Genomic DNA, 15,910 nt, shown 5'->3' with positions numbered 1-15,910 from the left:
GAACGCTTTAAACACACCCGGTCTTCGTCGCTATAAGGGGTTATCGGTTAGAGGGCAATGTTGACTTATGCTGCGGACGCCAACTCCACTAGCCAACTCCTCTCCGTCTCAACAGCCACTACAAAGTACGCTCCACGGCAGGCCAGTACGCAACGAAGCTGATAAGTTGCGATGGCCCAAGAAGAAGGAAGCAGGAAACTTTCTATACGTTCTATTCACTTTCCGCCGGCTCTCGAGCGTGTGATAAGAAAATTCTGCACGCTGGTGTGAGTTTCTAGATTTCGTAAAGGCGTGAAATTGCTGAACGAGGCACAATGGACCGATTAAACAGGTTGGACAAGATTTGAGTTTTTCTTTTTCATGTAATGTTCAACCCTGTGTGCTGCGCTCTTCCAGTGTGTCTGCTTGTGCGCCATGGCAACCATCACGCACACCACCACAGCGTGTCGATCGGCGAGCAGATCTTCTACCCATAGCAGCAGCAGCGAGAGTGAGAGAGAGAGCGCGCGCTGCTCGACCCACTCTTGCAGGCACGTCTTGCAAGGCGGATCGCGAGGCTTGAGTGGACTTTATGCTCTGCTCACGCATCATAGCTGAAACGTCTCGCGTAGATCGTGCACGTCGGACAGTTGGAGACGCGCTGGTGCGTTCCGTGGACGGTGGTTCCTTCGCTTTGGTAGGTGTGTGGAGGCAACCCTTCTTCTGCCCGTGGTCCTATGGTTGCCGTTCTGACATCATGGAAACTGCAGTTGTGAAAAATCGGATGTGAATTCTCCATTTCGCGGTGTCAAGTGTTGAAGAGCTGGCGAAGAAGAAAGAGAGGTGTTTGCGATCGAACAAACCCAGCGGTGTGCTGTGTCTTGGCTGCTTTAGAAGAGTGTCAGATAAAGCGTTTGGTGGTGCGTGGAGTCTTTCTGTGATTCAGTGATGTGCCCGTAACAGCGATGCGATTTTGCTTCTTTTCCTAAAAGTCTGGCAACACAAACAGCTCGACGGTGGCAGTACTGTAATAGGAAGGAGAGAAAAACAACGTGAAAAAAACACACATACACACACTTTCTGCATACACACGGGATCGCAGCAGGCTGGGCAGCGGAGGTGGCGAGTGCGTGCGAGTGAGACACCGCACGAACGAGTGAGATTTTCAAGTGAGATGAAGTGGATGAGCCTACCAAGCGCACTGCATTGGTTAGAGGGAGATGGGGCGAAGCGACCAAAATCACGGCTGCATTTCCCGAATCCATCTTTCATCGTCCGCGCGCATTCCTTCTCGCTCTCGCGCACACGCGCATGGGGAAAAGTTATGCTGTCGCGGTGCAGTGTTTTATGTTTTGTATTCCACTCGAGCAAGAACGACTTTATGCCCCAGCGACGACGACGGCGACGAATTCGGTGTTGATCTTCGGCTGCAACCAGCCACTAATACAAATGTGTTGTGTGGCGGTGGCGGCGCATTGGTGGCATCAGCGGATTCCACAAGCGCGCCGTGCCGTGCCACACACACGCACCAGATGGTCCCCAGCCAGTCGCGGGCGCTCCATTCCGAAAACACTGGGAAAGTTACAAGATAGGGATTCGTTCGCCGTCCGTGTAAGGGGCCCAATGTGTGTTTGTGTGTGTGTGTGTGTGTGTGTGGATGCATTTTTGGATACGTGTGTGCAGTGAAGACACAAACCGCGATCGACGCAAACCTCACGATCATCTAAAGGCAGTGCTTTTTATGTTTATTTTTATGCTTGCCAGCAAGCCTGTGCGACCGCGAGACTGCGGTCAATTCGCTGACCTCACACGTGTGTCGGCAAATTGTGCAGCGTTTAGCTAAAAGTCTGTGTGCAGCAGTCATTTGCAGTTTGCAGCAGTGTGTGCAGAGTGCACTGCGGTGCTTTGAAAAAGAGCGAATTTTTGTGATCGTTAAAGTGTGCATATTTAATAATTTTAACATCGTGTGTTAATCTTTTTGCAGCAACCGCAACAACATTGTGTCAAGTGAAGTGTAGTGTCGAAAATCCGGGCTTGAAAGGGCTTATAAAACCTGCTTGTGGGGGATTGTGGAAAATTACCTGTGCCTTGTGACGAAATTTTGTACCATCCTGTGCAGTGTGAAGATCGGTGGACCTGCTCCAACTACCTATGAGTAGCTGGTACACCATTGCATGCTGAACGGTAAGCAAACGCCTCATTCTGGCCGACGATCGATCACCTCATTGATCGTAGGTGGTAGTATATAGTAATTCTTTCCACTGCAACAGCGCTACCTACCGAGCAACCGAACGAAACCCTTTTATGGGGAAACGTGGTCGTTCTGCAGAACAAACTTGTTTGTTTTGCCCTTTTTGGGACCTTTGTGCGAAGCATAAAACGGGACCGATGCTTGGAAGAATGTTTGCTTTCCCCCGTGAGATTTTGCTTCAAAAGAGAAGAAAGATCAGTTCCTGATGTCAAACACGTGTACGGTTCTGACCGATCCGTTGCCACATGTTGGCAAAATGTCGACGTTCGCTCAATAGAACCGTTTCCGAACCTAACTGATGACGTGATCGCAGCAAGAGTGATAACACCTTCTTATCCCGTTCCCTTGCCGACCTTGCTGGTTGGTAGCACCGTTTCTCATTCCCATTAAGCAACCAATGAGCTCCTCGTGCACTTTTAATTGATATAAAGTCTTGCCGTGTCGGTGCGGTAAAGTGGCGATAGGAATCTGCCGGGAGCTCCTCACTGATTGGTGTTGTACATTTGTGCCCAACTGTAACCGACCCAGGAATGAATTGAGGGAGAAGGCGTGGGGGGGGGGAGGAACCGTCCAGGGAAGCTCATTAAAAATGCATACGATGCAAAAGTGTTGCGCTGCAACGTTGTCGCTTCATTCAACACATTTACGCCATTTCACTGGATTCCATTGCGAATGAAAGCGAGATCTTCACTTGCTTGCTGCTGTTGGGGTTTGACGCTATTACCCTTGTGATAACTATTGTAGATAATGAATGAAGGGCTGTTTATGGCAGGGGAAACATTAGCCCAGTTTTAGTATGTTGCAAACTGTGCAGGAATGCTCTCCCGTTGGACTTGAAGGAGTTGGAGCGTTCGTGCACTGCTAATTGAAAGACCCCATTCGAAGCAAATATGGCAAATTTTCGTCTTCAACCTGTCCTGTACGTGATTAGCACATTTCAGAAAAGGCGTAAACACTTCGTGTGGTTGGTTCATTGTGCATTCTTCAGCACATCTGCACTTTAGATCCCTTTTTTTTCGTGGAATAACTTTTTGGTAATTCCAAGACATTTCTTGGGGCTTGTTCTGTGTAATTCATACGCGATTCTACTTCCTCTCAAACACCACTTCTTTCAGGGTGGTGGTGGGAATGTCCCCCCCCTTCGATAAAGAAACATTCAGCAAACAGCAGCCATTTATCTCGCACCAGCGTATGTAGTTTCAGCGGGAAGGTTCAACGGACTAACGCGGGCGCATATCGGAGGAGGGTAGTAGAACGAACAAATATCTCACACTCTTCTGCCACAACCAAACAACCAACAACAAGTCGGGGCAGTAGTATCGCCGACCGATCGCCATGTGCTCCGACTGCCCCCGGGGCCGGAATTAGTGCCTCACGAACCACCACTCTGTACTGTGTGCGCTTTGCCGCGTGAAGGAAGTGTGTTGGTCGTTTGCGTCTTGCTGGTGCTGTACTGCCATTATCTGTGGTGGGTCGGGAACCGTGCGAGATCTGACGTCGACTCCGGCTGGCGCGGCCGGCCAATGGAAACAGGGAACTGTTCTTTCACATGCGCGTCGGGCAGCATCAGAACAACGGGGCTTTTCTTATCAGGGCCGGATACGAACGCGAGAAGGCTCACTATCGCTTTACAGGAGGGTGGTGCATGGGTGCGCCGGAGTGGTCGTCTCTCAACTAATGGGGCTTTTTCATAAAGGAAGAACATGAATCGTGGTTTACAATTAGAAAAATGGGATTATCGGAGCAAGATTCAGGAAAAGTAATACTGTGTGTGTGTTTTTGCCACTCTTTTTTCCATTCCAGATTAGGAACGTTATATTAACGTTCCTACCCATGTATAGCTGGCCGCGGCAGCGATGGCCAAACTAGGATCGTCATGTTTAGCATACGTAGTTATTAATTTATTTATTTTCCATAGTAAGTATGCCGTCGGGTGTGAGAATCCCTTTCCGAAATTGAAGCTAATGAACGTTGTTTTTTTTTCGCACTTCCCCAGGTCTAATCTTAAGTAGCAATGCACAGCGCCGACCAGCATATGGTAGAGATCGATGTAAGTATTAACAAAATGGATAGGATTAATGCATTAATGAGTTCGGAGTCCTTTCGACTACAACTACTCACTCAGGGCGTCATTTGTGTGTTGTGTCTAACCACTGAAGCATGAGTTCTTTCCGGTTGAAGCCCATTCACAATCATTGGAATGCACCCATAAATAGCTCTTAAGATAATAATGCACGTAACTCTCATCTCACCTCATCATTACCCAAATTGCACGACGACGGAACACCGTCCCGCTGTGTTTAAGCAGTTCCTTCCGTGGTAGCTGTAGCTGTATCAGACAGCATCTCTGTCCCCACCCATCCGACCCATCCGGAGCCAGTGCTGCGTGGCGATCAGCAACCGATCGATGATGGGGATTCGATGGAGTTCACCGACGAGGATGAACCGACAGCGGGCGAATCGTTCCCAAACCTCCAGTACACGGGCATGATTAACAATCACATCAATTACAACAAGTACAACTCGATCTTCTATCCGCCGGGCAGTTTCGTTCCGGCAGGGTTGGACGATGCCGAGCTGGACGAGAAGTTCTCGTCCCGTGCGAATCATCAACATCATCGTCGTCGGATGTATGAATCGGAACAGTATCGTACCATGCAGCATCATCGATTCAGTGGCCCCTGGCAGCAGCAGCAGCAGCAACATCGTGCAGGAGGTTATCTAATTACCGCTTCACATATGGGCTCCTCCAATCCCAAACATCTCCAGAATTATGACCTGGAATATCGCACTGTCAAACCTCCGTTGAACTGTGTGTGTGTGTGACGGGTCCGATGTCCTCGTTATCTCCTGATCCTGAGCAATAGATTCTCTCCCCGTCTGAAACCTTCTAATGATGGCCTTCAAGCGCACCTGCTTACGTCATAGGTTTTGAATCCTCCTAAAAAAGTGGAATGATCACAGCTCTATCTGCCCCGACCCGACGACGGCTGAAGTTCCATAGCATCTCCCGTAACATGTAAACTCCACTAATCTGCTGCGTGTGCTTGCCAACCGGTCGTTAGCTGCTCCCAAAATTACACTCATCAAATCAGAGCCAATGCACAATTGGGCAGCACAGTTGGATATATCATTAGACTCTGTAGAGCACGCTTTGGTCGTTCGTAATCCGCAAAGATCGTTCGTTCGACTCCAGCTAACCTTGGTGACTTGGTGGTATGGTGTGTACCAGTGCTTATATTATCCAATTCCTGCCTTAGTCGCATCTGCCCATTCCAAACCGCTTGCGTTCTGCATCTTCCGAATGTTTCTGCCTTCTGCAAGCAAAGATAAACTCCTCCCGGAGCCGCCTCGTAGCGGAGGAGCGTTTGTTTACAGAACGTGCTTCCAGAGTTCCGTACTTTTCCCGTTGCGTGGTGTATGTTGTTTCTCGTTCATGCCTACTCTTCCTACACATGTCTGCAACATGTGCGCTCCCTATCTCCGTCCCAGCGCTTGGGTTTGGGTGAATGGTTTCCTTGGGATCTGGTTGATCTATATTTAACTGTGTTTCGTTTTTCATTCAAAATCATCGCTATAACATCCCCTCTCTCTCTCGCTATCGTTTTTGCCTCTCTCTCTCCCCGTTCTCCCTCTTGGTCTGATAACTGATGTCGTCAACTCCTAACAGTAGCCAGCAGACCACCGATCCATCGTGTCCATCCGTGTGAGCAGAGCTCGTGCTATCCGGCTACGGGCAACCTGCTGATAGGGCGTGAGAACCGGCTGGAAGCGTCGTCCACCTGCGGCACGGTACGACCGGAACGTTACTGCATCGTGTCCCATCTGGAGGAGAAGAAATGCTTCCTTTGCGACACGCGCCGCGAGACGGAGAACGATCCGATGCGCAACCATCGGATCGGTCAGATCATCTACAAAATGCAACCGGGGTAGGTATGAAGCCGCGATGAACTCCTCCTCATGACATCATCCCGCTTGTGGACATTTACTTTGAAGGGAAGTGTGTGATTTTAGAGGTTTTGTTTTGTTTTGCTGGACCTTTTGCGCGAAACATTACGCGATTGCAGCATGTGCAGCAGCGCAACCAAGATAAGATAGAATGTATCGGAGAGTTTGTTTTTGGTTTCACACAGCCCCGGCTTCGGCTGGGGATAAACAAACACTGCCCACGAACGGCAAACATGGTGTGCAAATAAATGTTAGGCATACAAACAGTCGGCCAGCATCCGTCCTCGTCCGGGCAGTGCGAGCAAACGGAGCCGGAGCAGTTGTCAAAATTTAACGATGACTAAAAACCATCGGCCGATCCGCACATCTGTTGTCGGTCTGGTGCGCGTACGTACGCGATCGATTGATTTTGTTGGTAGTTTGTATGGATCATGCACAAATAATAATACGTACCGAGTGGCTGGTAATGTTACGTCATCCGTTCGTGGACGCCCAAGCAAAGGAGGATGATGTCAGGAAATGGATGCATTTAGAAATAGTTTCCTTCAAAGCTAAGCTGTTCGTCTTGTGACAATATTTTCAATACTAACTCCAATGTGCTTCCTCCCCTCCTCAGCACGGTCGAGCAAACCTGGTGGCAGTCGGAGAATGGGCGTGAAAACGTTACCATTCAGCTGGACCTCGAGGCAGAGTTTCACTTTACCCATCTGATCATCGTGTTCGCGACGTTCCGTCCGGCGGCGATGCTGATCGAGCGATCGTACGATTTCGGCAAAACCTGGCACGTGTACAAATACTTTGCCCATAGCTGCCGCGAGTCGTTCCCGCATGCTCCGCTGGTAGCGCGGAACATTACCGACGTGATCTGCGACCATCGGTACTCGGGCGTCGAGCCGTCGAAGAACGGTGAGGTTATCTACCGGGTGCTGCCGCCGAACATGAACATCGAGAACCCGTACGCCGAGCACGTGCAGAACATGCTGAAGATGACGAATCTGCGCGTCAACTTCACGAAGCTGCACTCGCTCGGCGACAACCTGCTGGACGATCGGGACGAGATACAGGAGAAGTACTACTACGCCATCTCGAACATGATCGTGCGTGGTTCGTGCTCGTGCTACGGCCATGCATCGCGCTGCCTGCCGCTCGAGGGCGTCCGGAACACGGTGGACATGGTGCACGGCCGGTGCGAGTGCACGCACAACACGAAGGGCTTGAACTGCGAGGAGTGTGAGGACTTCTTCAACGATCTGCCCTGGAAGCCGGCCCTTGGCAAGCAGACGAACGCTTGTAAAAGTATGATGGCTGTTAGAGCTTTCTTTTTGAATGACTTTTAATCGATTTGTTTCTGCCTTCCAGAGTGTAACTGTAACAACCATGCGACGAGCTGCCACTTTGACCAGGCCGTGTATGAGCACTCGGGACGGGTAAGTGGCGGCGTGTGCGACAACTGTCAGCACAACACGCAAGGCTACCACTGCGAGGAGTGTGCGCCGTTCTTCTATCGCGATCCGAACGAAGACATCCAGAGCCCGTACGTGTGCAAACCGTGCGACTGTGATCCACGTGGCTCGCTGGACGATGGCATCTGTGACTCGATCGCGGACGAGGAGAACGGCATCGTGGCCGGTGCGTGTCACTGCAAGCGCAATGTGAACGGCCGTCGGTGCGACCACTGTCGCGAAGGGTTCTGGAACTTTGACGAGCATAATCCGGACGGTTGCCAGCCGTGTACGTGCAACACGCTCGGCACGGTGAACAACTCGGGCTGCAACGTGTACACTGGGGAGTGTATCTGTAAGCGGTTGGTGACCGGGCGCGACTGCAACCAGTGTATGCCGGAGACGTACGGACTGTCGGACAGTTTGGAGGGCTGTACGCCGTGCAGCTGTCATCCGGGAGGATCGCTGGACAATAGCTGCGACGTGATTACGGGACAGTGTCGATGCCGGCCGCACATGCAGGGACGCGATTGCAGTGAGCCGAAGCAGCACTACTTCATTCCCACGTTGCACCGTATCCTGGAGGCGGAGGTTCCATCAACTGTAAGTGAAAGCGAAGTTGAATATCTGAGGTATCAGCATCTAATGATTGTTCGTTTTGTTCCTGTTTCTTTTTGTTTTAGTTCTGTGAATCCGGTGGAGGGGTAAGTTCTGGACAACAGTCACATCACCATATGTTTCTTTAACCATTTACACCCTCATGTACCTTCCATCCACAGCAAAACTGTTCGGTTGTTGTGCGTGAACGGGCAAACGATCGTGATGCGGACTTCACCGGGCCCGGATTCATTCGAGCGTCCGAAGGTACCGTGCTGAAGTTCACCGTGGACGACATACCGAAGACGATGAACTACGACGTGATGGTGCGCTACCAGCCGCAGATGAAGGGCGACTGGGAGAACGTGCGCATGACGGTGATCCGGCCGGAAGTGTACGACCCGGAGGGTCCGTGCGCCAACTCACACCCGAGCTACGAGCGCGACATCACCACAACACTGTCCGAGTACGAAACGAGCGCCATCGCCCTGCACGACATCTGTCTAGAGAGTGGCAAGACGTACAAGTTCATCGTGTCCTTCCAGCGGCACGAACCGTACGACGATAATCCGACGGCCCAGATACTGATCGACTCCATCGTGCTGATACCGCGCATCGAAATCACACCGATCATGCAGGGTTCGCACCAAGCCGAGGTGCGGCACCGCGAGTACGTCAATCTGGGATGCAACCACACGTACTACGACGTGAACTACATCCTGAACGCGCCGGAAGAGTGCAAGGATCTGCTGAAAACGATCAGTGTGTACATCAACAACGGTGCCATGCGTAAGTATGAAAAGATGTTTAGCATGCTAGTTTGGTGCATGCAAGGGATGTTGCTATCAATCAGCTGTGTGCGTAATCAGCGGTGCGTTCCACGAAGGCCGTGGTATCTTATCTGAGCGGTTCACTAGTAGTGGACGGCATTGGCTGATTAATGTTTCGACAGCGAGCTAGAATTAGACTGACTGACCGTTTGTTGACACTGCCTTGAGCCGCACCTTTGCATAGGTGTGCACGGAAAGATGGTTCATTTCAAGCCGTTGGCTATTGTGTTTCTCCTGCACTCAGGAGTATTGCTAGGGCTTTTGCAGAGCTGTCTCAGTCAAGATATTAATCCCGGAGAAGTGGAGCTCGAACCTTGTTAGAATTGAAGCGTTGGTCGACTCTGTGATCGTTGTGCTAATGGTTGTTCGTTTCTATTCCAGCTTGCGAGTGTAATCCGACCGGTTCGAAGAGCAAGAAGTGTGCCGAATCTGGAGGTTTCTGTACGTGCAAGACGAACGTTGTGGGACGGCAGTGCGACCGGTGTGCTCCGGGCACGTACGGCTTCGGACCGGAGGGCTGCAAGGCCTGTGACTGTAACAGCATCGGGTCGAAGGACAACGACTGCGACCTGATTACGGGTCAGTGTAACTGCCATCCGAACACGTACGGCCGGGAGTGTGACCAGTGCCAGCCGGGCTTTTGGAACTTCCCCAACTGTCAGATTTGCGAGTGCAACGGCCACACACCGACGTGTAACTCGAAGACGGGCGAGTGTCTCCACTGTCAGGACTTTACGCAGGGCTGGAAGTGTGATCGCTGCGTCGACGGGTACTATGGCAATCCGTTGCTCGGCTCGTCGATTGGTTGCCGACCGTGCCGCTGCCCGGACACGGTTGCGTCGGGCCATTCGTACGCGAACGAGTGCTATCTGCATCCTTCGACGAACGATGTGATCTGCTCGTGCGAGGAAGGCTATTCCGGCGCGCGGTGTGACGTGTGCGCGGACAATTACTACGGCAATCCGGAGAAACCGGGCGGCCAGTGCCAGTCGTGCGACTGTAGCAACAATGTCGATCCGAAGCGCCCGGGTAACTGCGATTCGAAGTCGGGCAAATGTCTGCAGTGTCTGTACAACACGGAGGGCGACCATTGCGAGTACTGTCGCGATGGTTTCTATGGTGATGCGCTGCGGCAGGACTGTCGGGCTTGCGATTGTAACCTGCTCGGAACGAACCAAACGATACAGCACTGCGACCGGTACACGGGCCAGTGTCCGTGCCTGCGCAATGTGAAGGGACAGTACTGTGACGAGTGTATCGAAAACCACTGGAAGATTGCTAGCGGCGAAGGATGCGAGGCGTGCGATTGTGATCCGGTCGGGGCGCTTAGTGAGCAGTGTAATCCGGTAGGTTGTCGTTAGAGTAGGAGTAAGAGGAGGTTGGAAGGAGATGGAGATACTAATAGCGATAATTTCCTTTCACAGTACGATGGTCAGTGCTCGTGCAAACCTGGCTTTGGTGGACGGCAGTGTAATCAGTGTGAGGCTTACTTCTGGGGCGATCCGAACGTGGAATGCAAACGTATGTATATGCTGAAAGTAAATTGTACAGAAGGTTGATTTACATCATGTGTTGGGGTTCTCTTACAGCTTGTGAATGTAATGCATACGGTTCTGCAACTCAACAGTGCGACCGCACCACCGGCAAGTGTGCCTGTAAGTCTGGCATTGGCGGTTACAAGTGCGATCAGTGCGATCGAGGCTATCTCGGCCAAGCTCCGTACTGCGAACCATGCGGCGAGTGCTTCGACAACTGGGACATGATTCTGGACGGGTTGCGCAACGAAACGGATCGTACGATTGAGGAGGCGAAAACGATCAAGAAGCTTGGTGCCACCGGTGCATACAAGAAGGAGTTCGATTCCATGTCGAAGAAGATCGCCCAAATCGAGGGCCTGCTGAATAACACCATCTCGGATCGGGAGATCGAAGCGATTGGCGGCGAGATTGACCGTATTCGCAACCATCTGCAGGAATCGCTGCACAACCTGGAGGAATCAGAACGGAAGCTGCAAGAGACAGACTCGAACATTAAGCTCGCCAACATCGAGATCGTTAATCTGGGCCGTCGGGCGGACGACGTGAAGCAGATGACCAACTACCTGAAGGACAATGCGACGAAGCTGCAGGAGGGCAACATCGAAGGTGCGTTGAATCTGACCCGCGACGCCTGGTACCGCGTGAGCATGCTGGGTGAAACGAACATGAACATCACGGCGATCAACAGCCGGGCGGAGAACTACTGCCGGCGGGCAGAGCATCTGATCAACAAAAATCAGGCCGACGTAGTGCGCAACCACGAGAACAACGAGGCTGCCTTCCTAAAGTACCAGGAGGAGCTGAACGATCTGAACGGCAACATGCCGGATCTGAACCAGCGCATCTGCGATCGGCATGGCGATCCGTGCGATGAGTTCTGCGGCGGTGCGGGCTGTAAGAATGGATGTGGCGGGCTGCGGTGCGAGAATGGTGCGTTGACACTGTCCGAGAAGGCACTAGACTTTGCGAAGAAGACCGAGCAGAACATTAAGGAGAAGGAGGAGCTGGCGGATGATATTCTACGTTCGGTAAGTATGAGTGATGCAGCTGCGCGGGATAAAATTCTTACCTTTCCACTCTGGTTTGTTAGATGTCGCAAGCGAAAGCCAATGCTTCGGAGTCGTACAAGAAAGCGAAGCGAACGCACGACGAAACTCAAGCTCATCTCGAGGACACGAAGGATCTGATCGATCGTGCGAACATACTGGTTGTCAAGCTGACGGACATGATCGAAAACACAACGGCGTCGCCGGGTGAAATGCGCGAACTTATCGAGCAGGTGATGAGCTACACACTGCAGCTCGATCCCGAACAGATCGATGATCTTGCACAGAAGATTCAGGATGCGGTATCTCACCTGGTAAACGTGGAATCGATCATCCGCAACACGGAGAACGATCTGCGACGCGTGGAGATGCTCAAGTCTGATGCGCTGGATAAAAAGTAAGCGTTTGTGCAACAACTCGAACGTAGTTTTGCTTGCTAAACGGTTGTGATTTTTGCTCTTTTTATCAGGGAACGCGCAGAAAAGGTGTTAGCGGGCGTGTTAAACATTACACGTGCTCTGGACGATGCGGACGATGCGCAGAAAAAGGCACGCCAATCGATCAAGCAAGCAAATGCGGACATTGCTTCGGCCAAGATCGATCTGGAGGAGGTTTGTAGACTGTCGATGTGTGTGTGCGTGTGTGAACCGAACTGTTATGCTAATATTTGTCATTTGATTTCAGATTGACAAGGAAACGGAAGAGGCACAGAAGCGTGCCAACTCGACGGCTAATGCGGTGCTAGCGCTGCAGTCGCGCCTTGAGCAGCTCCAGAAGGACAACATTCGCAATGAGCTAGACGCCAAGGACATCAACAAACAGGCCGAAGACGTTAAGGACTCTGCTAACAATGCGCACGAACGTGCAACACAGGTACTCAAGCAACTCAAGCATTTTAACACACTGAATTGTATTCTAATATGGTGATATTTTTTTTGATTCTGCCTATTTAGCTTAAAAACGATTTCAAGACCGCAAACGAGTCACTCACGGCACAGGCTCGGCGTTCCGAGAGTGCCCGGGAGCGTGCACAAAACTTGCTGAACCGTGCCTCCAAAATTACCGTCGACACGACCACTCAGCTGTCAGCTCTGCAGAGTAAGTAATGGAATAGGAAGCGATCTGAAGAGCATGCTCAACCAATTTGTACTTTTCTCTTACACTGTAAAGGTATGGACGATATCTACAAATCGAACGAAAAGGAAATCCAGAATCTGGAAGCTGAGCTGAACGATCTTACCGGAAAGATCACGTTCTACCTGCAGACGATTCAGACCAATGCGGAGCGCTATCGTCAGTGCACATAATGTGTCGAAGATTCCAGCCTGCTTTCCGCAATAATTAAGCAATTACTATGTGTTCACAGCCGAAAATTGTAGCAAGAGAGGGGGTTTTTTACGAACAATTATTCTAGAAATACACCTAGAGCAAAGAAGTACTACGCTTTACGATACTTCTTTCGTAGTATCGGAAAAGTATGAAAGAGTCTTGCGAGAAGACAGAAAACTAGATAATCTTCGTGCCAAAAACAAAGAGAAAGGAAACAAAACACAATACGAATATGCGAAAAATAGAAGTGTTCTTTTAAGTTTGAACCGGTGGCGATAAAGAGAAAGAGAGAGAGTTTTTCCCTTGGTGTTCGTTTATCCTGTAGTTGCTAATAACTTTTGATTTCCAGCCCCGTATTAGATTCTTGTTAGGGCTCGTCACTAACAACCACGAGGTGTGTAATTTAAGATTTGTAAGGAATGTTCTAGCCGTAAGCGAAGCCGAGGGGTTTGCCAGTACCCTCGAGCCCCATTGAGACACATCCAGTGCATTTAAAACGTTTTTCCTACAGCCTCCACGTTTTCATTTTTAAAAGAATAGTGTATTAGTTAATGGTGCACCTTTGATGGTCACACTCACACCGAAACCATACAAAGCTGGTGTCGCAATTCTCGAAAAGGAAATAGTCTCGAAAATAGCAATAGACGATAGGAAAAGTATCAAAACGGAACTAGATTGTAGGTTCCTTCAATATTTCAACAACTTGACAGCAAATAGGTATGGTCGCTCGTACCTATCGCAAATCGCCATACAATGTAGTGTTTTAAAATGCTCGTTTTTAACCCTGATTTTAAGTGGAACCAATAACACCTAAATTGTACGCAAGTCTGTTCGTCGTAAATAATAAATATCTTCAATGTTTTAACTGATGTGTATGCGGGTCTCATCCATCATGGAAGAAAAAAGGCAAGTATTACGCGATTTACAATCTTACATACGGCAAGAAATACGAAATTCGCTTTAACGTAGACCACGTGTTGAATTTTGAATAGAAAAGCAATTACCACAGTTGCGTTGTGTTCAATCAACTGTGGTATTCTTGTGAAAGCGGTGTTCTGTTCAATATTTGGCTTTGTTCAAATACATGCCTCATGTTTGCATTTTCTAAACATATATAAATGCATGACAAGTCCTCACACAGGAAATAAAAAGAGCTTGAACCTTGTATTGAACCAAAAAAGGAAAGGGAAGTGGTGAAATTTGCGTAACGAACTTGACAACGTCTTTTCAAAATGACGTTCGGCAAAGCACATGTTTGTATAAATCTTGGCCAACCTTCATCCCACCGCGAGCTGTCAAAATTGTTGTAAACATTGAAAACATTGCTCGCTCTCCGGCATCGCGAAACACGAAACTGCGTGTCGGTTCCAAATTTGTTAATATTTCGCTTGAAATCGTAATTGTTGTGTGCTAACTATTGTTCCACAGCTACAAGACAGCATATACATCAACAGCAATCATGGCTTTGCGTGCAGAGTTTGAGAATAATGACGATATCGGTGTGTTCAGCAAACTTACCAACTCATACTGCCTTGTTGCGATCGGAGGTTCAGAGGCATTCTACAGGTAAACTATTCGTGTTGCGGATGAATTATTTTGATGAGCTGTTCACTAAAAGGGGCACAATTTGTTGATGTGCAATCGAGATGCCAATATAAAGCACTAGCGCTATGTACGGCCTACTAGAATTTAGTTGCGTATCACTTTTGGAGGTTATGTACGATGGCACGTGTTGACATAAACAAGCTGCTCTGGTCGGGAGTGCTTCGCTTTCATTCTAATCATGCTTCTCGCTTCGCGGTCCCTTTCAGCGTGTTTGAGTCGGAGTTGGCAGACGTTATTCCAGTGGTTCATACCAGCATAGCCGGATGTAGAATCATCGGTCGACTGTCGGTGGGCAACAAGAATGGACTGGTAGTGCCGAACAGTACGACAGATGTGGAACTGCAGCACTTGCGAAATTCCTTGCCGGATTCAGTGAAAATCCATCGCGTCGAGGAGCGACTGTCGGCTCTGGGCAACGTGATCGCTTGCAATGACTATGTCGCCCTGGTCCATCCGGACATTGATCGCGAGACGGAGGAGATTATTGTGGATACTCTGGGCGTGGAAGTGTTCCGTCAGACCGTGGCTAACAATGTGCTCGTCGGTGCGTACTCCGTGCTAAGCAATCAGGGTGGGCTCGTACATCCCAAGACGCCCAGCCAGGAGCTGGACGAGTTGGCGTCGCTTCTACAAATTCCACTAGTGGCCGGTACGGTGAACCGGGGCTGTGAGGTGCTTGCCGCCGGTATGGTGGTGAACGATTGGTGTGCATTCTGTGGTACAAGCACTACCTCGACCGAGCTATCCGTGGTGGAGAGCGTATTCAAGCTGAACGAAGCGCAACCTTCCAATGTCACCAGCAACCTCCGAGCATCCCTGATTGAAGCGTAAGCATCTGGAGCAACCTTCCTGTTTCATGTCTGAACAGTCTATTAAAACGATTTACCTTCTTTCCTTTCCAGGATGTCGTAAGCCAGTCTGTAGCTGGACGTTTCAAGGATTCGTAAATACTGTGAGCGTGTTTGGAAGGGTAAAGATCTTGACGCAGTCATTTGTGTCGATCGTTTTCCATGTCCGGGGGATGAGCAGTGTATGGAGTCGTTGGTATGGTATGGTAATATTCTAACAAAGAAAGCAAAGTGCTACAAAAAGATTGTACAAACCTCTAACCGGTGGTATGGCTCCATGATACATAACAATATAACCGTATTGTTCCGTCGCAACAATTTCCCCAATAATCGAACTTTGATTTTTACTACCCCCTTATCACCTCCCCAAATGTACAATGGCGATGGCGAAATTGAACGGACTCTTGTGTTTTTGAAAAACAATATATATACGTTTTATTTTGAAAATCATCATTATATCGAACAATTAGTTATATGAAAATACATCTGATACGTGA

At 49.8% G+C, this 15,910-nt stretch overlaps 2 protein-coding genes across 4 annotated transcripts; both read left to right on the top strand.

Moving 5' to 3' along the window:
* The first annotated feature begins 543 nt into the window (after window positions 1-543).
* On the top strand, window positions 544-13,829 carry LOC120908503 (laminin subunit beta-1). 3 transcript variants are annotated; one of them, XM_040319533.1, is made up of 17 exons: window positions 544-676; window positions 1,964-2,163; window positions 4,034-4,147; window positions 4,227-4,280; window positions 5,901-6,159; window positions 6,795-7,474; window positions 7,538-8,223; window positions 8,304-8,324; window positions 8,400-9,006; window positions 9,429-10,393; window positions 10,472-10,568; window positions 10,637-11,613; window positions 11,676-12,028; window positions 12,101-12,242; window positions 12,316-12,504; window positions 12,585-12,729; window positions 12,802-13,829. In XM_040319533.1, exons 3-17 carry the CDS (start codon window positions 4,087-4,089, stop codon window positions 12,936-12,938), a joined length of 5,373 nt encoding a protein of 1,790 aa, XP_040175467.1. In that variant the 5' UTR covers window positions 544-676; window positions 1,964-2,163; window positions 4,034-4,086; the 3' UTR covers window positions 12,939-13,829. The 3 variants fall into 3 exon arrangements, with proteins under 3 accessions (XP_040175467.1, XP_040175468.1, XP_040175470.1); XM_040319534.1 differs by having other exon boundaries at window positions 568-680; XM_040319536.1 differs by lacking the exons at window positions 544-676; window positions 1,964-2,163 and adding an exon at window positions 3,622-3,698.
* Window positions 13,830-14,264: 435 nt separating this feature from the next.
* LOC120904982 (eukaryotic translation initiation factor 6) lies at window positions 14,265-15,743 on the top strand. The gene is made up of 3 exons (XM_040315572.1): window positions 14,265-14,526; window positions 14,772-15,392; window positions 15,468-15,743. Exons 1-3 carry the CDS (start codon window positions 14,420-14,422, stop codon window positions 15,475-15,477), a joined length of 738 nt encoding a protein of 245 aa, XP_040171506.1. The 5' UTR covers window positions 14,265-14,419; the 3' UTR covers window positions 15,478-15,743.
* Window positions 15,744-15,910: the final 167 nt, after the last annotated feature.

This window comes from Anopheles arabiensis, chromosome 2, assembly GCF_016920715.1.
Source record: "Anopheles arabiensis isolate DONGOLA chromosome 2, AaraD3, whole genome shotgun sequence".
Classification (NCBI taxonomy): domain Eukaryota; kingdom Metazoa; phylum Arthropoda; class Insecta; order Diptera; family Culicidae; genus Anopheles; species Anopheles arabiensis.
The sequence above is the reverse complement of the archived record's forward strand: the minus strand, read 5'-3'. Positions and strand labels throughout refer to the sequence as shown.

Bases quoted from the DNA above. Each gene is read 5' to 3' on its own strand.
- LOC120908503 (XM_040319533.1), top strand. From the start codon at position 4,087: ATGGCCAAACTAGGATCGTCATGTTTAGCATACGTAGTTATTAATTTA. The intron at 7,475-7,537 runs GTATGATGGCTG...TCTGCCTTCCAG, and splicing joins GCAGACGAACGCTTGTAAAA to AGTGTAACTGTAACAACCAT. The intron at 10,569-10,636 runs GTATGTATATGC...GTTCTCTTACAG, and splicing joins TCCGAACGTGGAATGCAAAC to CTTGTGAATGTAATGCATAC.
- LOC120904982 (XM_040315572.1), top strand. From the start codon at position 14,420: ATGGCTTTGCGTGCAGAGTTTGAGAATAATGACGATATCGGTGTGTTC. The intron at 14,527-14,771 runs GTAAACTATTCG...GGTCCCTTTCAG, and splicing joins GGTTCAGAGGCATTCTACAG to CGTGTTTGAGTCGGAGTTGG.